Consider the following 24538-nt stretch of genomic DNA (forward strand, 5'->3'; position numbering starts at 1 on the left):
GCAACTGCCACGCAGACACAACAGACCCAAAGCTGCCGCCAGTGCAGGCTTCGGCCTACACTCTGCTCCCTCTCCTCCTCCTGCTGACCCTGGGCTCTAACACCGCCAGTTGGGGCCTGGTACTGCTAGCTGCACAGAGAAAAACACCAGCCAATGTGTCAGTGGGGTTCAGCACCGCCAGCTGTTCCCCTGCTGTGCAGCCGGCATCGTGTCCTGCAAAAGCCACGCAGACACAAGAACTGAAATTGAAGGGAACCTGTCCCCCCTCCCCCAGGCGTTTGTATGTTTTACAGCCACCTTGTACAGCAGTAATGCTGCATGTGTGCAAGGTGGCTCATAAACGTATTCTCCTCGCACATGTGGAACTGAAAACACGTCTAAAATGTGTCCTCTGTGTGACCATTTAACCGTCCCGGAGGTGTGACTTTCCTTTGTAATGACACGCTGCAACCCCCTTGGTAGCGCTGCCCGTCTTCTGGCATCATTGTTTTGCAGCCTGCGCCTAAGCGGCCGCCCTGACCCACACAACGCCCCTCGGTGTCTTATTTATTGGGACTGCGAGGGTGTGATTGATGGGCATGAGCAGTGCATCAGTTCGCCTGTCCCTCATCTCCTTCCGCCTTCTTCAGACTGTGCGGCTTCATGGCCGTGGCATGCGATAAGGGATCAGCTGACGCCGCACAGTCTGAAGCGGGTGTAAGGACCCGAGTGTGAGAGGCGAACATATGTGCTGCGCCAGGCCATGAATCCCAGCCCCGCAGTGTTTTAACAATGTTAAGACACTGCGGGGCTGGGATTCATGGTCATCGCGAACCGCACCGGCCGACATTAAATGATGTCAGAAGATGGGCAGCGCTAACAGCGCTAGGCCAGGGGATAACACGACAGCGCAGACTCCTGTACAGCAAATAACAACGCTCAGGAGGCTGCACCCAGCACCAAGGTGGGATTCTTGACATCTGTGCTGCGTCTCATTACGAAGGGAACTCGCGCCTCCAACACAGTTTGACTCTATAAAGGGCTAAATGTTATACGTGTTTCATTCAGCATGTGCAAGGAGAAAAATTAAAAGAGCAACCTTTGACTTGTGCAGCACTACTGCTGCATAAGCTGTGGCTCTTCTACTTTGTAACACCTGAGGGGGGGTTAAAGGTTACCTTTGAAATTGGTTCAATTAGGCTTCGGCCTACACTCTGCTCCCCCTGCAGAGCCCGGGCTCCAACACCGCCAGTTGGGGCCCGGTACTGCTAGCTGCACAGAGAAAAACACCAGCCAATGTGTCAGTGGGGTTCAGCACCGCCAGCTGTTCCCCTGCTGTGCAGCCGGCAACGTGTCCTGCAACTTCCACGCAGACACAACAGACCCAAAGCTGCCGCCAGTGCAGGCTTCGGCCTACACTCTGCTCCCTCTCCTCCTCCTGCTGACCCTGGGCTCTAAAACCGCCAGTTGGGGCCCGGTACTGCTAGCTGCACAGAGAAAAACACCAGCCAATGTGTCAGTGGGGTTCAGCACCGCCAGCTGTTCCCCTGCTGTGTAGACGGCATCGTGTCCTGCAAAAGCCACGCAGACACAAGAACTGAAATTGAAGGGAACCTGTCCCCCCTCCCCCAGGCGTTTTTACGTTTTACAGCCGCCTTGTACAACAGTAATGCTGCATGTGTGCAAGGTGGCTCATAAACGTATTCTCCTTGCCCATGTTGAACTGAACACGTCTAAAATGAGTCCTCTGCGACCATTAAAACGTCCCTCAGGTGTGATTTTCCTTTGTATTGACACGCAACAAGCTCCTTGGTAGCGCTGCCCGTCTTCTGGCATCATTGTTTGGCTGCCTGCGCCTCTGCGGCCGCCTTGCCCCACACAACGCCCCTCGGTGTCTTATTTATTTGGACTGCGAGGGTGTGATTGATGGGCATGAACGGAGCATTTCTTCGCCTGTCCCTCATCTCCTTCCGCCTTCTTCGGACTGTGCGTCTTCATGGCCGTGGCATGCGATAAGGGATCAGCTGACGCCGCATAGTCTGAAGCGGGTGTAAGGACCCGAGTGTGAGAGGCGAACATATGTGCTGCGCCAGGTCATGAATCCCAGCCCCGCAGTGTTTTAACAATGTTAAGACACTGCGGGGCTGGGATTCATGGTCATCGCGAACCGCACCGGCCGACATTAAATGATGTCAGAAGATGGGCAGCGCTAACAGCGCTAGGCCAGGGGATAACACGACAGCGCAGACTCCTGTACAGCAAATAACAACGCTCAGGAGGCTGCACCCAGCACCAAGGTGGGATTCTTGACATCTGTGCTGCGTCTCATTACGAAGGGAACTCGCGCCTCCAACAGAGTTTGACTGTATAAAGGGCTAAATGTTTTACGTGTTTCATTCAGCGTGTGCAAGGAGAAAAATTAAAAGAGCAACCTTTGACTTGTGCAGCACTACTGCTGCATAAGCTGTGGCTCTTCTACTTTGTAACACCTGAGGGGGGGTTAAAGGTTACCTTTGAAATTGGTTCAATTAGGCTTCGGCCTACACTCTGCTCCCCCTGCAGAGCCCGGGCTCCAACACCGCCAGTTGGGGCCCGGTACTGCTAGCTGCACAGAGAAAAACACCAGCCAATGTGTCAGTGGGGTTCAGCACCGCCAGCTGTTCCCCTGCTGTGCAGCCGGCAACGTGTCCTGCAACTGCCACGCAGACACAACAGACCCAAAGCTGCCGCCAGTGCAGGCTTCGGCCTACACTCTGCTCCCTCTCCTCCTCCTGCTGACCCTGGGCTCTAACACCGCCAGTTGGGGCCTGGTACTGCTAGCTGCACAGAGAAAAACACCAGCCAATGTGTCAGTGGGGTTCAGCACCGCCAGCTGTTCCCCTGCTGTGCAGCCGGCATCGTGTCCTGCAAAAGCCACGCAGACACAAGAACTGAAATTGAAGGGAACCTGTCCCCCCTCCCCCAGGCGTTTATATGTTTTACAGCCACCTTGTACAGCAGTAATGCTGCATGTGTGCAAGGTGGCTCATAAACGTATTCTCCTCGCACATGTGGAACTGAAAACACGTCTAAAATGTGTCCTCTGTGTGACCATTTAACCGTCCCGGAGGTGTGACTTTCCTTTGTAATGACACGCTGCAACCCCCTTGGTAGCGCTGCCCGTCTTCTGGCATCATTGTTTTGCAGCCTGCGCCTAAGCGGCCGCCCTGACCCACACAACGCCCCTCGGTGTCTTATTTATTGGGACTGCGAGGGTGTGATTGATGGGCATGAGCAGTGCATCAGTTCGCCTGTCCCTCATCTCCTTCCGCCTTCTTCAGACTGTGCGGCTTCATGGCCGTGGCATGCGATAAGGGATCAGCTGACGCCGCACAGTCTGAAGCGGGTGTAAGGACCCGAGTGTGAGAGGCGAACATATGTGCTGCGCCAGGCCATGAATCCCAGCCCCGCAGTGTTTTAACAATGTTAAGACACTGCGGGGCTGGGATTCATGGTCATCGCGAACCGCACCGGTCGACATTAAATGATGTCAGAAGATGGGCAGCGCTAACAGCGCTAGGCCAGGGGATAACATGACAGCTCAGACTCCTGTACAGCAAATAACAACGCTCAGGAGGCTGCACCCAGCACCAAGGTGGGATTCTTGACATCTGTGCTGCGTCTCATTACGAAGGGAACTCGCGCCTCCAACACAGTTTGACTGTATAAAGGGCTAAATGTTATACGTGTTTCATTCAGCGTGTGCAAGGAGAAAAATTAAAAGAGCAACCTTTGACTTGTGCAGCACTACTGCTGCATAAGCTGTGGCTCTTCTACTTTGTAACACCTGAGGGGGGGTTAAAGGTTACCTTTGAAATTGGTTCAATTAGGCTTCGGCCTACACTCTGCTCCCCCTGCAGAGCCCGGGCTCCAACACCGCCAGTTGGGGCCCGGTACTGCTAGCTGCACAGAGAAAAACACCAGCCAATGTGTCAGTGGGGTTCAGCACCGCCAGCTGTTCCCCTGCTGTGCAGCCGGCAACGTGTCCTGCAACTGCCACGCAGACACAACAGACCCAAAGCTGCCGCCAGTGCAGGCTTCGGCCTACACTCTGCTCCCTCTCCTCCTCCTGCTGACCCTGGGCTCTAACACCGCCAGTTGGGGCCCGGTACTGCTAGCTGCACAGAGAAAAACACCAGCCAATGTGTCAGTGGGGTTCAGCACCGCCAGCTGTTCCCCTGCTGTGTAGCCGGCATCGTGTCCTGCAAAAGCCACGCAGACACAAGAACTGAAATTGAAGGGAACCTGTCCCCCCTCCCCCAGGCGTTTGTATGTTTTACAGCCACCTTGTACAGCAGTAATGCTGCATGTGTGCAAGGTGGCTCATAAACGTATTCTCCTTGCACATGTGGAACTGAAAACACGTCTAAAATGTGTCCTCTGTGTGACCATTTAACCGTCCCGGAGGTGTGACTTTCCTTTGTAATGACACGCTGCAACCCCCTTGGTAGCGCTGCCCGTCTTCTGGCATCATTGTTTGGCTGCCTGCGCCTCTGCGGCCGCCCTGACCCACACAACGCCCCTCGGTGTCTTATTTATTGGGACTGCGAGGGTGTGATTGATGGGCATGAGCAGTGCATCAGTTCGCCTGTCCCTCATCTCCTTCCGCCTTCTTCAGACTGTGCGGCTTCATGGCCGTGGCATGCGATAAGGGATCAGCTGACGCCGCACAGTCTGAAGCGGGTGTAAGGACCCGAGTGTGAGAGGCGAACATATGTGCTGCGCCAGGCCATGAATCCCAGCCCCGCAGTGTTTTAACAATGTTAAGACACTGCGGGGCTGGGATTCATGGTCATCGCGAACCGCACCGGCCGACATTAAATGATGTCAGAAGATGGGCAGCGCTAACAGCGCTAGGCCAGGGGATAACACGACAGCGCAGACTCCTGTACAGCAAATAACAACGCTCAGGAGGCTGCACCCAGCACCAAGGTGGGATTCTTGACATCTGTGCTGCGTCTCATTACGAAGGGAACTCGCGCCTCCAACAGAGTTTGACTGTATAAAGGGCTAAATGTTATATGTGTTTCATTCAGCGTGTGCAAGGAGAAAAATTAAAAGAGCAACCTTTGACTTGTGCAGCACTACTGCTGCATAAGCTGTGGCTCTTCTACTTTGTAACACCTGAGGGGGGGTTAAAGGTTACCTTTGAAATTGGTTCAATTAGGCTTTGGCCTACACTCTGCTCCCCCTGCAGAGCCCGGGCTCCAACACCGCCAGTTGGGGCCCGGTACTGCTACCTGCACAGAGAAAAACACCAGCCAATGTGTCAGTGGGGTTCAGCACCGCCAGCTGTTCCCTGCTGTGCAGCCGGCAACGTGTCCTGCAACTGCCACGCAGACACAACAGACCCAAAGCTGCCGCCAGTGCAGGCTTCGGCCTACACTCTGCTCCCTCTCCTCCTCCTGCTGACCCTGGGCTCTAACACCGCCAGTTGGGGCCCGGTACTGCTAGCTGCACAGAGAAAAACACCAGCCAATGTGTCAGTGGGGTTCAGCACCGCCAGCTGTTCCCCTGCTGTGTAGCCGGCATCGTGTCCTGCAAAAGCCACGCAGACACAAGAACTGAAATTGAAGGGAACCTGTCCCCCCTCCCCCAGGCGTTTGTATGTTTTACAGCCACCTTGTACAGCAGTAATGCTGCATGTGTGCAAGGTGGCTCATAAACGTATTCTCCTCGCACATGTGGAACTGAAAACACGTCTAAAATGTGTCCTCTGTGTGACCATTTAACCGTCCCGGAGGTGTGACTTTCCTTTGTAATGACACGCTGCAACCCCCTTGGTAGCGCTGCCCGTCTTCTGGCATCATTGTTTGGCTGCCTGCGCCTCTGCGGCCGCCCTGACCCACACAACGCCCCTCGGTGTCTTATTTATTGGGACTGCGAGGGTGTGATTGATGGGCATGAGCAGTGCATCAGTTCGCCTGTCCCTCATCTCCTTCCGCCTTCTTCAGACTGTGCGGCTTCATGGCCGTGGCATGCGATAAGGGATCAGCTGACGCCGCACAGTCTGAAGCGGGTGTTAGGACCCGAGTGTGAGAGGCGAACATATGTGCTGCGCCAGGCCATGAATCCCAGCCCCGCAGTGTTTTAACAATGTTAAGACACTGCGGGGCTGGGATTCATGGTCATCGCGAACCGCACCGGCCGACATTAAATGATGTCAGAAGATGGGCAGCGCTAACAGCGCTAGGCCAGGGGATAACACGACAGCGCAGACTCCTGTACAGCAAATAACAATGCTCAGGAGGCTGCACCCAGCACCAAGGTGGGATTCTTGACATCTGTGCTGCGTCTCATTACGAAGGGAACTCGCGCCTCCAACACAGTTTGACTGTATAAAGGGCTAAATGTTATACGTGTTTCATTCAGCGTGTGCAAGGAGAAAAATTAAAAGAGCAACCTTTGACTTGTGCAGCACTACTGCTGCATAAGCTGTGGCTCTTCTACTTTGTAACACCTGAGGGGGGGTTAAAGGTTACCTTTGAAATTGGTTCAATTAGGCTTCGGCCTACACTCTGCTCCCCCTGCAGAGCCCGGGCTCCAACACCGCCAGTTGGGGCCCGGTACTGCTAGCTGCACAGAGAAAAACACCAGCCAATGTGTCAGTGGGGTTCAGCACCGCCAGCTGTTCCCCTGCTGTGCAGCCGGCAACGTGTCCTGCAACTGCCACGCAGACACAACAGACCCAAAGCTGCCGCCAGTGCAGGCTTCGGCCTACACTCTGCTCCCTCTCCTCCTCCTGCTGACTCTGGGCTCTAACACCACCAGTTGGGGCCCGGTACTGCTAGCTGCACAGAGAAAAACACCAGCCAATGTGTCAGTGGGGTTCAGCACCGCCAGCTGTTCCCCTGCTGTGTAGCCGGCATCGTGTCCTGCAAAAGCCACGCAGACACTTGCTCTTGTACCTTCTGCTCCCCATCCTGGTTCCAGTACCGTCAGCTGGTTCCGGGCAGAGCCTTTGGCTTAGGTGCCTCCCTCTGGGTATCCGAGTTCCACCAATGTCAGGTGGTCCTTGGTAGTGCTTTCAGGCACGGGTACCTCCTGCTTAGTAACCGGGTTCCAGTAACGTCAGCTGGTCCTCGGTAGTTCCATTGGCTCTTGGACCTTCGGGTAGCCATCCGAGTTCCAGTTCCATCAGCTGTTTCTCGGCATTTTCTCAGCCTTCTTGTACCTTCTGCTACATTTCCAAGTTCAAGAGACTAAACACGATGACCCGGAAGACCACCCCTAAGATGACGACGACACCAGAGACGACAACCACCGTGATGACGACGACCCTGGAGACGATGACCCTGAAAACCACCCCGATGACGACGACCCCGGAGACGACGACCTTGGAGACGACGACGACCTGGAAGACCGAGAAGCAGAAGAACAAGAGGCTGCAGAACAAAGAGCAGAAGAACATTAAGCATAACACTAAATATCAGAGCAAAAGATATTATCTAAATTATAAGCAGAAGAAGACTAAGCAGTGTATGGGGGTGAGTCCGTTCCTCCTCGTGGTGCCCCTGGATAAAGCCTGATGCTGCAGGCCAAACTGAACGCGGACAAATGTAACTCTTTTGTGACAGGCAGAACGGAAGGTGTAATCTTCAAACTTTTATAGATAACAACTACGGGAATGCCTGTCACAAATAAGAATATGATGAAGAAGTAGAATATGAAGAAGATAATAGTAAAATAAAAAGAATATCAACAATGTAAGAAAAAAAATAATAGGTAGAAGATGAAGAAGAAGATGAATAAGGTGAAGAAGTTGATGTCAAAGAAGCTGATGATGAGGATAATGAAGAAGAAAGTGTGGGAGAAGTAAAAAAGAAGGTGAAGGGCGTGGAAGTAGTGAAACATCAATATCTGACAAAATAATAAAAAAAAAAAATAGCATAGTCAAAATCTTTCTAACGCCACCTCCCCCAATACATCCTACATTATTCTTAGTTGTTTTCCTTCATGTAGAATGAACCTACAAGTTTATAAAGGGTTTATTTTAATTCCGATATTTTCATCCCATTGACTTGCATTGGGATCGGGTATCGGTACCGGATTAGATCCGATACTTTGACGGTATCGGCCGATACTTTCCGATACCGATACTTTCCGATATCGGAAGGTATCGCTCAACACTATTGCTAACATGTCTTCACAAGAGGTCCGCCGTGTCAAATAGTCCCGTGCTGACAATTGTTGGACCACGCACATTTTATACGGGTGAAAATTCAGTTCATCATGAAGAATCCGGTGCAGAGAACGTCTTGAAATGCCAAGAGCAAATGATTGCTTCCGAGCAGAGCGTTTCGGAGATTGCAGTACTGCTGCTCTAACTCTCTCGATGTTTTGTGGTGTTGTAATCCTTCTCTCAGGTCCCCTTCGTACACATGACACATTCCCTGCTGTTCTGAATGCATTCACCCAATTTACAATTGATTGCCATCCAGGAACACGTCCGCGTGGAGGAACAGCGAATTGTAAATGAAAAGCACGCTGCACTGCAATGATCGAGTGGGCATTTGAAAAATACGCTTCAACACAAAATGACCTCTCCTCACGTGTCCACTGCATGATGGCAACTGAAAGGCGGAGGAATACAAATCTCCCATCAGCCACTGTAAGCCACACCCACTCTCCCCTCTCTTCGACCGACAGTGCCGCCACAGCATGCAGTGCAAAAAAGCAAATTACCGCGCTCGGTACTAACTCGTCAGAGGTCAGAAAGGGGTTAAAATGAAAACTGGCTTAGGCCGGTGTCACACTTGCGTGTGCAATGTGAGTCTCAATACCCGGCACTGCTGCCAGCACTCAGGACTAAAGTATGCGGCTGCATGTATTTCTATGCAGCTGAATGCTCCGGTCCAAACCACCGGTGGCAGTGTCGGGTATTGATGCTCGAGTTTCTCACATTGCACATGCAAGTGTGACACCAGCCTAAGGGCTCATACTCACATGCGAGAAACTCGGATGACTCTCGCATGTCAATACTCGGCGCTGCTGCCGTCACTCAGGAGCAGAGCGCAGAGCGTGTATTCCTATGCGGCCACACGCTCTGATCTGAGTGCCGGGTATTGACGTGCGAGACTCATCCGAGTTTCTCGCAGGTGAGTATGAGCCCTTAGGGTATGTGTCCAAGTGCCGTTTTACATCCGGAATAGCAGCGGATTGAATGCTGCGTGGAGCCGCAGAGTTCAATCCGCAGAGTCCAGATATTACAGCATAGTGGAGGGGATTTTATGAAATCCCATCTCCACTATGCGTGGTAACACGCACCCGTCGGCCCTGCGATTACGGACATGCGGCGCGTCTTTTTAGATTGCAGCATATCTGTGTACCTTGCCGCAAGGTAAATCACAGGGCCCTATGTGTGGGGTGCGATGATGCCGGATGTGTGCAATGAACACATCCGGCATCATCGCGTCTCCAGAAGGGGGCGGAGCTTTGGGCGGAGCAAGTGTGCCGCTCCGTCCAAACCGCCGGCCATCCTGAAAGTGGACACATACCCTTAGAGAGACTGTAGGCAGAGTCTTATCTTGATTATCTAGGCCAAAGAAACCAAGAAGAGACCTGCCCACTGGCCGCCCCGAAGCACAAACATGTTTGTGCTGGCTTAGACCAGGAAGATAAGACTCTGTCTATCGTCCCGCCCCAGAGCACGGGCATGTCATTAGCTGACAATTCTAACACTGATTAAACAAGAATCACAAGATGGATTTCTTCACCCCAGGTATCATTTTAATCAGTGTAACAACGCCAACCTGACAATGCCTGTAGTTTACTTAGCAAAATAAATAAATAGCATAGTGCTATGTTTTTGTGTTTTTTTGTTTTTCTGTTCAGCGGCCAGTGTGAACATGCACTTACACACTGCATGCACACCAGTCACTATCCCAGTTCATACCTTTGGGGGTTTTAGTAGAGATGAGCCACCTCCCTAGTGTTCGAGTTCGGTTTGGTTCGTCGAACAGGGAGATGTTCGCCGAACACCGTTGAACCCCATTGAAACCAATGTCAGGCAAACACAAACACATACAAACACATGGAAAACACATAGAAAACACCTTAAAAGGTGTCCAAAAGCTGACAAACTGCTCAGAAGACACAACAAACACATGGAAAAGTCACAACTACATATAGTCATGCGAAAAGAAAAGAGGAGGAGGAGACACAGATATAGGCATGTCATGCCCTTCTAAAATCAAGAAAGGCTGGAGTAAAAATCTAAACTCACTCTACCAACACCCAGACGTCTTGACAAAAAAAAGAAAAAAAGAAATATCTTTAGGTAGAATGGCGGCGGGTCCATTAAGAATACTTTCCTTAGAAGACGTAGTGGTACCCCCGTTGGGAGTTGTTCCAAAAAATGAACCCAATACATTCAGACTAATCCACCATTTGTCATATCCAAGGGGCAGGTCAGTAAACGACAACATTGACGCGGAACCAAGTACAGTACTATGTACTGTACCTCCTTTGACGAGGCAATCAGGCGGGTCAAGAAGTTGGGAAGGGGCACCCTAATGGCCAAAACAGACATTGAGGGGGCGTTCCGGTTACTATCTGTGCCTCCAAATAGTGTCCTCCCATTGGGCTGCTTCTGTGAAGGAGCATACTACATAGATCGCTGTTTGCCCATGGGGTGCTCCATATACTGCTCACTATTTGAGGCGTTTAGTTGCTTCCTCGAATGGGTCGTCATGCACGCTTGTAAGGCGGCACATATTATCCATTACCTCGAAGACTTCTTATGCCTGGGCCCAAAAGATTCGCCACAGTGTGAAAACACGCGGTAGTCCACCTGTGAGAAGGGGAGAGCTGGAGGGAGAGTGGACAACCCAGAGCCGAGGGGTTAGATTGAGAAAGAAAGAAGGGGGTGTAGCTTGCTTCATGGGTGGGGTACTCTGCTGAGTAGCAGAAATTTCTACTAGGCCCAAAAGGATTTCCTGGGCCAGATGCCGTTACAAAATAGTAGTTAGGTAAACAGGCGGTGTAGCTTGCTTCATGGGTGGGGTACGCTGCTGAGTAGCACTAAATTCTGCTAAGCCCAAAAGGATTTCCCGGGCTAGATGCCATTACAGAATAGTATTTAGGTAAACAGGCGGTGTAGCTTGCTTCATGGGTGGGGTACGCTGCTGAATAAATTCTACTAGGCCCAAAAGGATTTCCTGGGCCACATGCCATTAAAAATAGTACTTAGGTAAACAGGCGGTGTAGCTTGCTTCATGGGTGGGGTACGCTGCTGAGTAGCACCAAATTCTACTAGGCCCAAAAGGATTGCCTGGGCTAGATACCATTACAAAATAGTAGTTAGGTAAACAGGCGGTGTAGCTTGCTTCATGGGTGGGGTACGCTGCTGAGTAGCACTAAATTCTACTAGGCCCAAAAGGATTTCCTGGGCTAGATGCCGTTAAAAATTAGTACTTAGGTAAACAGGTGGTGGGTGGCTGGGCTACTCTGCTGACTAGCAGACACTGAAGCTTTGGAGCAGACCTCTGAATCCCAGGCAACAACTCTGCAAACGACCCCACCCACCTGGAATTGACGATGGCAACGTCATGCAAAACTCAGCGAGGGGACTAAATAAAAGAGTCTCCTTTTTTTCAAAAAATTCGGCCACAGACACCACTTAAGTGGCATCAATTTCACCAGAGTTTTTTAAAATGGTTGGTGAGGTGATTTTCAAAAATCATCACGCTTTTAGTCTCCCCAAGATGACACAGGGGTAGAAAAGTCCTTGCGGATCCAGGATTTGTTCATCGTGATGAACGTTAGTCTGTCTACATTGTCACTGGACAGCCGCGTGCGCTTATCTTTCAGCACACCACCAGCAGCTCTGAACACACGTTCAGAGAGAACGCTGGCTGCGGGGCACGACAAGATCTCCAAGGCGTGAGTGGCGAGCTCAGGCCATTTTTCAAGATTGGATGCCCAAAATGAGCAAGGGTCCAGTTCCACAGTCATGGCATCGATTGTTATGGACCTGGTGGTTAGGAGCACCCGGAATGACCTGATGAGCAAACTAGTAATCGGGACAAGCTCTGGGGAGTGGGAACTCTGCTGACCGCAAACCCTACTCCTATCACAAACAGTAGAAATAGCCGTGGAGCGTACCTAACTCTCCCTAGACGCCTCTTCACAGCCTAAGAGCTAACTACCCCTAAAGATAGAAATAGAAGCCTTACCTTGCCTCAGAGAAATTCCCCAAAGGTAAAGGCAGCCCCCCACATATATTGACTGTGAGTTAAGAGGAAAGTCACAAACACAGGAATGAAATAGGTTTTAGCAAAGGAGGCCAGACTTCACTAAATAGTCAGAGGATAGAAAAGGGAGCTTTGCGGTCAGCACAAAAAAACTACAAAAACCACGCAGAGTATGCAAAAAGGCCCCCACACTGACTCACGGTGTGGAGGTGCAACTCTGCACCCCCAGAGCTACCAGCTAGCAAGGTAATATCATGATAGTGCAGCGCCCCAGAGTCCTGGTCGTTGCAGTACTGTGGCTCCGCCACTAAGGGGAGCCATGGTACGTTCGATGGCACTGAAGGAGTTCCTCCAATCAGGTATCACAGACACCAATATGTTTCACAGCAGGGCCTCCGGGGGGAGCTAAGGGTGCTATTCATTAGGCCACTCCCCACCATAGTGGGTAAACTGGGGGTCAGGCAGAAAGTTAGTTAGAACGCTGACGGGATTGAACGGAGCAACACCTTGTGGCAGAGGGTGTTGTGAAGGGAGAGACTGTAGGGTCTCTGCCAGGGGTGGGATCCTGGCAGAGGCTTGGCATTGAAAGAACGTAACGGGTCCGCGCAGGCTCCTGGAAGCGGCGGGACTCAAGAAAGGACTAGAAGCGAGATAGATTGTGCTGAGTGAGAAACGAGATCAAGCAGAAGGAGAATACCAGCAGGGGTTTTGTTGAAAGAGGCAGCACCCTGCTGAGGCGCAATACCGGTGGCCGGAACGCCGAGGGAGTGGATTAGAATACAGCTTCAAGCCATACTCCAAACAGCGGCAGGACAGTCGGTCTCAGGCGGGCTGTCTACCACATATCACCTATGAAGTCTTGGGGGGCAATTGCGGGAGAGGGGCGACTCTAGGGTCCCGGAAGAACTCCAGGCCTACCTGACAAACGGGTGCCATTCCAACCTGAATACAGGGAAGGGGTGGATTACAGAGGAACATCAAATCGAGTTGTGAGGGAACTTAAGAAACAGACACAACCGTTGTGGGGTTACTTTCCGTGAGCACAGCAGGGAAGGACTACAACACATAGCGCTAGAAGGAAGGCACAGATTTCCACCTGAGAGGAGAACTCTGGAGGTGCCATTGGACCGGCCGGACTTGCGCAGCCTGGTGAACCGTATTCTGGACTGAGGACTCAGAGATCTCCAGTAAAGAGGTAAAGAGACTGCAACCTGGTGTCCTCGTTATTTACCGCGACTTACACCCCACAACCGCACCGCTACATCGCTACCATTACTACCACCTATTATACCGGACGTCCCCCACTGACGGACAGGGCCACGGACCGGGTCTAGCCACCGTGACAACCCCGAGACTGAGAACTAGAGGCCCGGCTCCGGGTACCCCTCGGCCCTGCGGCGGTGTGGGGGCGCTGCAAACTTGGCGTCACGAACAGGATCTACTTAAGCCTGAAGAATCAGGTCATGTGTGCCTTGGAACTGTGATTTACTGTGCTTGGACTGTACTTTATTGCAAGACTGTGCTGCGCCACTAGCCGCCAAAAGTTCCTGCCAAAAGGCACCGCCATTGCTACACCCAAGGGGAAGGAGGGCGTGTTATGGGCGGAGACTCCCAGTGTGGCGCGAGAAATGGCTACCGCCCCCTGCACTTCTGGCTGCAGAGGAATGACCTGCCCCAAAGCAGAAGAGAAACACCCCTTGATATGCAACGGCGAGAGGCTGGCGACGGAGAAGCCCGACCTCGGAGAAATGGCGGAGTTAGGTGCATGCACTGCCACCGACTATCAGGCAGCGATGATGAACGAGTGCCTGAGCGAGGAAGAAGCGGTTCCGGCCTGCCCTTCTTCACCGGAGATGGACCGGAAGCCTGCGGACCCGACAGCGGAGTTACGTCCACCAATCCCGACCTCGGAGTTAGAGGAGGAGGAACCACAGCCAGCGGAGCCGAATCCGAGCATCCCATTGGAGGAGCCCCGGTCCGGGCTGCAGCAGACTCCAGCGTCCTCGTTAACGGACCGGAGCGACACCGATGGAACCATATTAGGCGCAGGTATGGCCGACGTCCCTGCTCCCCTCCGCGAGCCCGCTTCCATGACCCACCTCTATCGCAGTAGGGAGCGACTTATCTCGGCAGGGCTAATGGTGCTATCCCCCGATGACCTGGGGAGGATGGTGCCACCGCTGTCGACTGGAGTGGGGGAGCCTGTGGATGTGAGCTTAGATGGAGTAGTTCTTCGGTGGGACACCCCCTGGTTTAGAGCAGATGGATCCCGGGAGAACGGGTCCACTCTTGCGGTGCTTACATGGGAACAGTATAGACAGTGCTTGATTCTGCAGTGGAAAGGACGGAAAGGAGCTGAGTCGATGGGCCCATCGAAAGTACAACAACCCCCCCCGGCATGGGATGACAGAGACGCGGTAAGGCGGGGCACTGTGTTGGCCTACCATGTAAAAAGGGGGTGGGGCCTCATACACGAGCCGGGACTGGATACTGATGTTTTCGTTGCGCATTGTAACGTGAGGGCTCCCTGTTGTGGCCGAAGCGGAGAACCGTTACAAAAGGGGGATCCAGTGACCTACAGCCGCCACTTGAACCCACTCGGGTGGTATGCACGGAATGTTCGGCGGTGTATGTCTGGAGCCGCGGCACTTGCTACTCCAGACCTGGTCCCGGGAGCACCTGAACTTGTCACCATCGCAACGGTACGTTTAGTGGCAGCCCCAGAGTTGGCCAGTCGAGTCCATCTGCATGTTCGAACCAAGGACACTGGCGCTACAGTGGCCGGGGGCCCGGAGCCCCAGCCACCGGAAGAAGAATAAACCTCGGAAACCATGAAAAATGTAAATAGTTGCTACTTTGTTGCTTTAACTGTTCTTGTTGCTGCTAAACCCGTCCAGGGTAAACTTTAAAAGGTGACCCCTTTGTTGACCCGGAGTCACTATTGTTGTTTTTCCTCGAAGTTTTTGCACAAAAGTTACACAAACTGTGAAATCATGGACTGTGCATGATTCGAACTTCCTTTGTAAATAGTTTGCACCTTCTTAAAGGTGCTCCCTACTGGTTTTAGCCAAAGACACTTTGCGAAGATACCTTTCCTACTGGTCTTAGTTAAAGACACTTTGCGAAGATACCTTTCCTACTGGTCTTGGTTAAAGACATTTTGCGAAGATATCAGTATTGGAACCTTTGCATAGACTGGTAGGCTGAGAAGACGAGCTACCTCAGAAAGACTTGGTCCCCTCTTAAAGGGGATGTGAAGAATTGAACTTGAAAGTGATACTGTTGCAGAACAGTAATGCCGTGATGATGCTTTGAAAAGAAATGTAACTGTTTTACATGAGAAGTTATATGTGTTTAATTTGTTTGAATTGTGAAATCTAAAAATAATGTTTGTAAAAGGAAAAGATGCAGAGAGCCCGTAGGGGTAGAAGTAGAGATCTGCATAGCTGAAAGTAAAGAAGTAATGATGAAGGTGAGGATAGAAGGTCAACCCTGCGTCCCCATAGAAAGTTACTTTGTTACTAAGGACAGAAAGCGAACCCGTAGGGGTTAGAGAGTGAGTCCTTAAAGGAGCCGAGTAGAGCGGGCTCAGAGTTCTTTAAACGAAAGGAATGTTATGTCTATACTATGTATAGTAGCGAAAGGCAGTAGGCCCTGGCTGAACGGGGCGGTCCTGTAAAAGAAAGGAGAGGCAGTAGGTCTGGTGCCATAGGGACAGGCGGTCCTGCAGGTTCAAAGTAGGAGAATGTGAAGTTACCTTACCCTGTAATGTGATTATAGGAAGGCCTTTGGTAAACTAAGAGTGTATGTTTCTTAAAGGCAATGTTAATTTATTGTTCCAGAATTTGCACTAAGTAGAATACCCGGTTGGGTAACAGGAGTTATGTATAGCCTGTAATTTATAATGTTGACTATGTTTGTAACGTTAAAAGTGTCCTCACCTCCCATAAAGGGAAGCCTGTTCAAGTATACTTATCGTTTTGCACTCAACAAAATTGTATGTCTTTTTGCTAATCTGTATTGTTGTTTTTCTTCCCAGTCCCGGAGTACTGTGTTTAACCAGGGGGGAGTGCAGCGCCCCAGAGTCCTGGTCGTTGCAGTACTGTGGCTCCGCCACTAAGGGGAGCCATGGTACGTTCGATGGCACTGAAGGAGTTCCTCCAATCAGGTATCACAGACACCAATATGTTTCACAGCAGGGCCTCCGGGGGGAGCTAAGGGTGCTATTCATTAGGCCACTCCCCACCATAGTGGGTAAACTGGGGGTCAGGCAGAAAGTTAGTTAGAACGCTGACGGGATTGAACGGAGCAACACCTTGTGGCAGAGGGTGTTGTGAAGGGAGAGACTGTAGGGTCTCTGCCAGGGGTGGGATCCTGGCAGAGGCTTGGCATTGAAAGAACGTAACGGGTCCGCGCAGGCTCCTGGAAGCGGCGGGACTCAAGAAAGGACTAGAAGCGAGATAGATTGTGCTGAGTGAGAAACGAGATCAAGCAGAAGGAGAATACCAGCAGGGGTTTTGTTGAAAGAGGCAGCACCCTGCTGAGGCGCAATACCGGTGGCCGGAACGCCGAGGGAGTGGATTAGAATACAGCTTCAAGCCATACTCCAAACAGCGGCAGGACAGTCGGTCTCAGGCGGGCTGTCTACCACATATCACCTATGAAGTGTGGAGATTAGACTGAAAGAATCCATTGTGTCTTTCTGCTGAGACGTCTGGCTTATCAGCAAGAAACTAGAGCAATGTTGACATTTCCTTTTATGGACGCATTCCTTTTGATAGTGTAACCTTTTACCTACATACTAGAAAGAATACCTCATCATAGTATAGATCTGCTTGTAAAGGAATGTGAAATATAAGCGCTTGTACGCATGTCTGTAAATGTATGTTTTTTTTCTATATAAAGGAGGGGTAAAGTCCAGTGAGTCAGATGTGCTCCTGGGCTTTCCCTGTATATGATCACACAACCTTTTGAGCTGCGTGTCATTTCACTCGGATGCCTACTTCTAGTAAGCCAGGGACTGAGAAGGACTTAACATTTCTCTGGCGCACCGAACAGGGACCTGAGATAAGAGTATTTGCTCGAGATTTACCTGCGGATACGGACAACGGAGATCTGGGATAATGGACGGCAAATGAACTGAAAAACCTGGCCAGGTAAGAGACATTATTAGTTCTCTTTTATCTGCCCTGTATTATCCGAAAGATCTCTATGAGCCGTGTCACGCTGGGTTAGTCTAGTAGTGAGTAGATACCTATAAAACTCGGGTTACCATATTGTATAGACTTATGAGTCCTGTCCCTGGCAGTGTGTGAACAGTGTGAAGGTTGTGGTATGTTGTGAAAGAAGAGCAAAAGTGCATAGAAAAATAAGCCGAAATAGTTGGGGTATAAGCCTTATACACGGAAGTCAGCCTAACTGGGTCATGTGGTTGCGTCCTTCTGGGAGACCTCCGCCCATGCTTGACTATTCATTAAGTGCTTAACCTCCTTCATTTCTGGATAAGGTTTGATAGAATGAGCCCAGGACGCGGGTTTTCATGAGCCTGGGACAAGTATGCTAACTGACACAGAAAGTTTTGTGATCTGTATGGTGTTGCTGGGTCTGTTTGTGTGCATAATAGCACTTAAGTACGTCCTGCATATTAGAAGAAACGGAGCAGACGAGCCCTTCAATATTTTAGCTCCCTAGGAGAGAAGGCAACGAGACGCCACCAACAGAGGAAGTGGTTGTCCAAACGTCACCTAGGGTAGTCATAGCTAATATTGAAAAGAAAAATGGGAAATAAACAGACCAAAACCGTCTTAGGACAAGTGGAAGCAGCAGATATCATACAGGAAAGATGTGGAAAGATAGTCAGAAGACAGATTAGAAGGGTAAGAGGAAAATTGGGAATTTCAGAAGCACTAATGTTCAGTACAGAATGGGAAAGACTGAGTAAAGAACGAGGTGGAATTATCAAAGACAATGGGTGGGAAGAAATCATACACTGTATGATAGAGGTCTCAAAAACAGCTAAAGAGGAGAATTGGAAGTACGATCCAGACACTTCCAAATGGATCATGGGGAAGGGAAAAAGTTGTGACATAATCCCGCCACCTTACCTAGATCCAAAAGCCCAATCATTTGTACCATCTGGAAGAGCAGAAGGAGGAAAACAATTTCCAGCCTTGTATCCCAATCTTGGTGGGGTAGGAGGATGGGAATGTTCACACTGTGGACAACAAAATCCAGATTGGAGAAATGATTGCCTAGCCTGTGGTACACCTAGATATGGCGCTGTACTTGCCCCTGTTAGGGTAGTACCAAGACCCTTTAGGGAACCTGGTGAAGGAGGAGTAATGAACACCAGATATCATCAGACCAGACAATACTTTCCTTGGTCCCCTGCCGAGGGTATGTCCCTCCTGCATAATGCGCCTGATCCCACTCAATATCCTATCCGATTTGCGCAGTATATACAACAAATCATGCAGACTCATGCTGGGGTCTGGGCGGACGGGGAAGAATTATGTAGAATGAAAATGTCCCCCGGACTTTTTCAGGAATTATTGACACACCTACAGCCCAATAGACCAGTGGCAGAAGGGGGTGCCTTACAGACAGAAGCATCAGGTACCCAGTTCACAGAGGCATTAATAATTTTCATGAGAGGAAAACAGAGGGAAAGGGGGTCTACAGGTGTGATTATGCAGAAATTTGGGCAAAGTATTGAAGAATATAGTCAAGAACTAGAAAGTAACTTTAGGGATGAAGGATTGGATTTGACTGATGCTTCAGTAAGGAGACTTTTTACAAAACAATTAATAGAGGGGCTAGATCCAAAAATCAGAGAAAAATTTAAATCCTCTACTCCAGATTGGAGAACAATTGAACAACCAAATATTGTGAAACAACGATGTTTAGGAATAGCCATGGATATGAGAGAGAATCATAAGCCTGTTAGAATAGCACAAGCTAATACAGGAGGAAGAGTGAGACACAATTTTCTTTGCCACTACTGTAAAAAGCCAGGTCATTTCCAAAGAGAGTGCAGGAAGAAGTTGGCAGATATAAAGTCAGGCAAATTTGTTCCCAGAAATAACCCTCCCCAAACGGACAACCAGCAGAAATCTACCATCATAGATGGTCCCATACCAGATTCAGATTGACTCAATGTGTTACAAACTTCCCTACCAGCTAGAAGACCTATGATACAGGTGAATGTGGGGGGGAGAGAGATTCCATTTTTGATAGATACAGGTGCAACTTCCTCAATTTTGAATCAAGATTTTCTTCCGAATCCGGAAGATATTTCAGAACAAACAACTTTTGCTGAGGGTTATGATGGGGTAATTCGAACACTGCCATATACTGTGCCCCTAGAGGTCTCATTAGGACCTAAATGTTTTGCATCCAGATTTTTGTATGCCAGAGGTGCCCCAACATGTCTGTTAGGAACTGATGTACTAAAGAAATTAGAAGCTAACATCAAATTTAGGGACGATGGCACAGTTATGCTGACTATCCCTGATGATGCAGAATCATTAGAACAATATGTCAGAATTCAGGCTTTTGAGGATTATACTGAAGAAAAAGAGTACACCACAGATCTAGACCTCTCAACGGTCCCAGAAACACTGTGGGCACAGGGTGACACTGATGTGGGATTATTGCATATCTCTCCTGTAAAATTATCTGTGCAACCAGGAGCTGTTCTCCCACAGCTCAGACAATACCCTGTGAGTGCCCAGCAGGAACTAGCGATTACAAAACAGATAGAGGGATATAGAGAGAAAGGAGTTTTGGTAGAGATACAATCACCTGCTAACACTCCTCTGTATCCAGTCAAGAAGAGAACTCTTGATAAGAGTTCTATGCCCAAATACCGTATGGTACATGATCTAAGAGAAATAAACAAAGTTCTAGATCCAATCACCCCAGTTGTACCCAATCCTCATACGTTACTATCACAGATACCAGCCAGTTCTCAAGTGTTTACTGTAATAGATCTTTCAAATGCATTTTTCTCGGTTCCTTTACACCAAGATAGTTGGCATTTGTTTGCATTTACATTTAAGGGCAAACAGTTGGCGTGGACACGCCTTCCACAGGGAATGATACACTCCCCTACTCTTTATTCAAATGCCCTACAAACAGTTCTTCAAAGGTTTGAACCCGAACCACAGGTAGTAATTTTGCAGTATGTGGATGACCTACTACTTTGCTGCCCAGATCTAGAAACTGCAGAAAGGTCCACTGTGAGTTTACTATGTTTTCTAGAAAAAGAAGGGTGTAAAGTGAATAGACAAAAGCTACAAGTTTGTCAGATCAAAGTGGTCTTTCTAGGTCATTGCATTTCTCAAGGTAAAAAGCATCTTACACCTCAAAGAACTGAAGCAATAAGACAGATGAATGAGCCTAGAAATCATAAACAGCTACGAGCATTTTTAGGAATAGTGTCTCATTGTAGACAATGGATTATACATGCCAGTCAACTAATGCAACCACTGTATGACTGTGTAAAAAGTGAACCTTACTTGTTGACAAAAGAAGGTCAGATTTCGTTCCAACAATTAAAAGATGCCCTTGTTTCAGCTCCAGCGTTAGGGCTACCAGACTACACAAAACCATTTCAGCTTATGGCTGCAGAAGTTGATTCCCATGCTACAGGAGTTCTTACCCAGAAGCATGCAGGGAAACAAAGACCAATTGCATATCTTTCAGCAAGGTTAGATCCAGTAGCCAGGGCAGTGCCAACCTGTGTACGTGTGGTTGTTGCTGTCTCGCTATTGTTGGACAAAGCATCAGAAATTGTCCTAGAGCATCCACTCACAGTTCAAACTACACATGATGTTTATGGGATATTAAACCAGGTCCAACCAAAACACATTTCCATGGCCAGACATTTGCGGCTACAGTGTTCTTTGCTGCTTCCCTCTACTATCACATTTGCAAGGCTTCAGACTCTCAATTTAGCTACACTGCTACCTCTCGAGTCTGAAGGGGGGAATAAGGACACTGATCCACACGCAAATTTTTTCCCTACAGACACACATGATTGTACAGAGCTCATTTTACAAGAGACAGTAGGCTTACCCAATGTATCCGAAACACCACTTCAAAACCCAGATTTAGAGCTGTTTATAGACGGTAGTAGGTTTGCAGATGACACAGGTAATTTCCATACAGGGTATGCAGTTGTGTCAGAATCTGAAACTCTCAAAGCAGAACCTCTTCCACCGAAACAGTCTGCACAAGAAGCAGAACTAACAGCATTGATTGAAGCGCTAAAAATAGCTGAGAATCAGACAGCTAATATATACACTGATTCTAGGTATGCACATGGTATTGTGTTTGACTTTGGAGTAATCTGGAGAGCTAGAGGTTACATGACAGCGTCAGGCCAACCTGTAAAACATGCTTCTCTGATCAAACAGATCTTAGAGGCTGCACAAGAAACAAAAGAAGTAGCAGTAATCAAGGTAGCTGCACATGTGAGACTCGACACTAGGGAATCTAGGGGAAATGATAGGGCTGATAAAGCAGCCAAGGCAGCAGCGGTCAAACCCTTACAGCAGGTTCATACTGTAAACCCCACAGAAAATACTGAAGATAGACTGAGACAAGCACAGGAAGATGCAGGAGAAGAGGAGAGGGACAGGTGGAAAAAGGAAGGGGCAGAAGAACAAGCAGGAATTTGGAAGAAAGATGGACTAATATGTCTACCTAGAGCCTGGTACCCGATTGTAGTTGGTGGACTACACCACCCTACTCATGTGTCTGCAAATGCAATGACACTACTGGCAAAGCAAGTCTGGTTGGCTCCAGGTTTTGGCAACTACGCAAGAGACTATTGTGCTGCATGCGTTATATGCCTGGCACATAATCCCGGACAGACAACAAAGACCCCTATGAAGCACCACGTCCGACCTCTCTATCCGTTTCAGCGATTACAAATAGACTTTATCCAGCTGCCAAAAAGTAATGGGTATGAGTATGTGTTGGTGTGTGTGGACATGTTCTCAGGGTGGCCAGAGGCCTATCCAGTTCGGAAGGCTTCAGCTAAAAACACTGCTGTAAAGCTAGTTGCCGAACTGATACCCCGTTACGGTCTCCCTGAAGTGATCGAGTCAGATAGGGGTACTCATTTCACTGGAGAAATATTTCAAAATGTACTGAAAATGTTGGGTGTTGAAAGTCAGTTACACACTCCATACCATCCTCAAAGTTCTGGTAAGGTGGAACGCATGAATGGAACTTTAAAATTAAAAATACAGAAAGCCATGGCTGAAACAGGAAAGCCTTGGACAGAAAGCCTTCCACTGGCCCTTTACTCAATACGCAATACCCCAAGGGGTAAGACTAAACTGTCTCCATATGAAATTTTGTTTGGCAGGACTGCCAATTTAGGATGTTATTTTCCACAACAACTTGTGTTAAATATTGAGTCATTGACTTCTTATGTGCAAAATCTTCAGAAACAATTAACTAAGGTGCATGCACAAGTTTTTGCTTCCCTTCCAGATCCTGACAACATTGAAGGAAGTCACAAGTTGGAACCAGGTGATCAAGTCTATGTAAAAAGACACACCAGAAAGGCTCTTGAACCAAGATTTGACGGACCCTTCCAAGTCCTGTTGACAACACCTACATCAGTCAAGCTAGAAGGAAAGGCATCATGGATACATGCAAGCCACTGCAAAAAAGCAGTACAAAACTCATGATATTGATGTTAATAATGTTAACACAGATGTGGGATAAACTGGTTAGGGCCACAGACTATCTAGATGATCAAATTTGGGATATATTGGATATACTAAACACTAGTATAGCTGTACAGAATCAGCTTATAATAGTCATATACGTACTATTCCAGATTGTGCTCAAGGGTATCTCAGTATGCACAGATAAACTTTGTGTAATCGATGCAAGAGTATAAAGTTTTTTTTTCTTCCTTCTTATGTTATCCTCTAGTGATTCTAATTAATATTACTGTACTAATTTTTGTTTTTATATTTTAGTATACTGCTAAAGAAGAAAATAATTTGCAATAGAAGAATTAATACTAGATTTGATTCTCTTATTAATAATATAAGCATGTACATGTGTAATACCAAAAATAAAGGCTTTGTCTTTGGCCCTGTGGTAATAAATAAAAGGAATATGTCAAAGGGGGGAATTGTGGAGATTAGACTGAAAGAATCCATTGTGTCTTTCTGCTGAGACGTCTGGCTTATCAGCAAGAAACTAGAGCAATGTTGACATTTCCTTTTATGGACGCATTCCTTTTGATAGTGTAACCTTTTACCTACATACTAGAAAGAATACCTCATCATAGTATAGATCTGCTTGTAAAGGAATGTGAAATATAAGCGCTTGTACGCATGTCTGTAAATGTATGTTTTTTTTCTATATAAAGGAGGGGTAAAGTCCAGTGAGTCAGATGTGCTCCTGGGCTTTCCCTGTATATGATCACACAACCTTTTGAGCTGCGTGTCATTTCACTCGGATGCCTACTTCTAGTAAGCCAGGGACTGAGAAGGACTTAACAGAAGTCTTGGGGGGCAATTGCGGGAGAGGGGCGACTCTAGGGTCCCGGAAGAACTCCAGGCCTACCTGACAAACGGGTGCCATTCCAACCTGAATACAGGGAAGGGGTGGATTACAGAGGAACATCAAATCGAGTTGTGAGGGAACTTAAGAAACAGACACAACCGTTGTGGGGTTACTTTCCGTGAGCACAGCAGGGAAGGACTACAACACATAGCGCTAGAAGGAAGGCACAGATTTCCACCTGAGAGGAGAACTCTGGAGGTGCCATTGGACCGGCCGGACTTGCGCAGCCTGGTGAACCGTATTCTGGACTGAGGACTCAGAGATCTCCAGTAAAGAGGTAAAGAGACTGCAACCTGGTGTCCTCGTTATTTACCGCGACTTACACCCCACAACCGCACCGCTACATCGCTACCATTACTACCACCTATTATACCGGACGTCCCCCACTGACGGACAGGGCCACGGACCGGGTCTAGCCACCGTGACAACCCCGAGACTGAGAACTAGAGGCCCGGCTCCGGGTACCCCTCGGCCCTGCGGCGGTGTGGGGGCGCTGCAATAGCAAGCTGGACTAGAAAATAGCAGTACTAAGAAATATATTCAGGAAGCAGTAACAACAAAATGAACTAGCAAGGACTTAGCTTCTGCTGGAGTAGACAGGTCCTCAGAGAAGTCCAAGAGAGATCTGAACCAATACTAAGACATTGACAGCTGGCATGAAGTAACGATCTGAGTGGAGTTAAATAGGAAGCCAGCATAGCAATAAACGAGGGCAGCTGATAAAGCCA

General features: G+C 49.0%; 2 protein-coding genes across 3 annotated transcripts in view; one reads left to right on the forward strand and one right to left on the reverse strand.

Annotated features, from left to right (window-relative positions):
• PLAU (plasminogen activator, urokinase) overlaps positions 1–24538 on the reverse strand; it is a 246380-nt gene that overhangs the window by 173942 nt on the left and 47900 nt on the right. The window lies entirely within an intron of this gene.
• Positions 16883–23632, forward strand: LOC143766999 (uncharacterized). Its single transcript, XM_077255019.1, has 3 exons — positions 16883–18214; positions 19580–22182; positions 23614–23632. Exons 1-3 carry the CDS (start codon positions 17990–17992, stop codon positions 23630–23632), a joined length of 2847 nt encoding a protein of 948 aa, XP_077111134.1. The 5' UTR covers positions 16883–17989.

Source organism: Ranitomeya variabilis, chromosome 4 (assembly GCF_051348905.1).
Source record: "Ranitomeya variabilis isolate aRanVar5 chromosome 4, aRanVar5.hap1, whole genome shotgun sequence".
Lineage (NCBI taxonomy): Eukaryota > Metazoa > Chordata > Amphibia > Anura > Dendrobatidae > Ranitomeya > Ranitomeya variabilis.

Excerpts from the sequence above, each read along its gene's own strand:
- LOC143766999 (XM_077255019.1), top strand. The coding sequence starts at position 17,990 with ATGGGAAATAAACAGACCAAAACCGTCTTAGGACAAGTGGAAGCAGCA. Across the intron at positions 18,215-19,579 it reads TCATACACTGTATGATAGAG|GTCTCATTAGGACCTAAATG; the intron begins GTCTCAAAAACA and ends GTGCCCCTAGAG.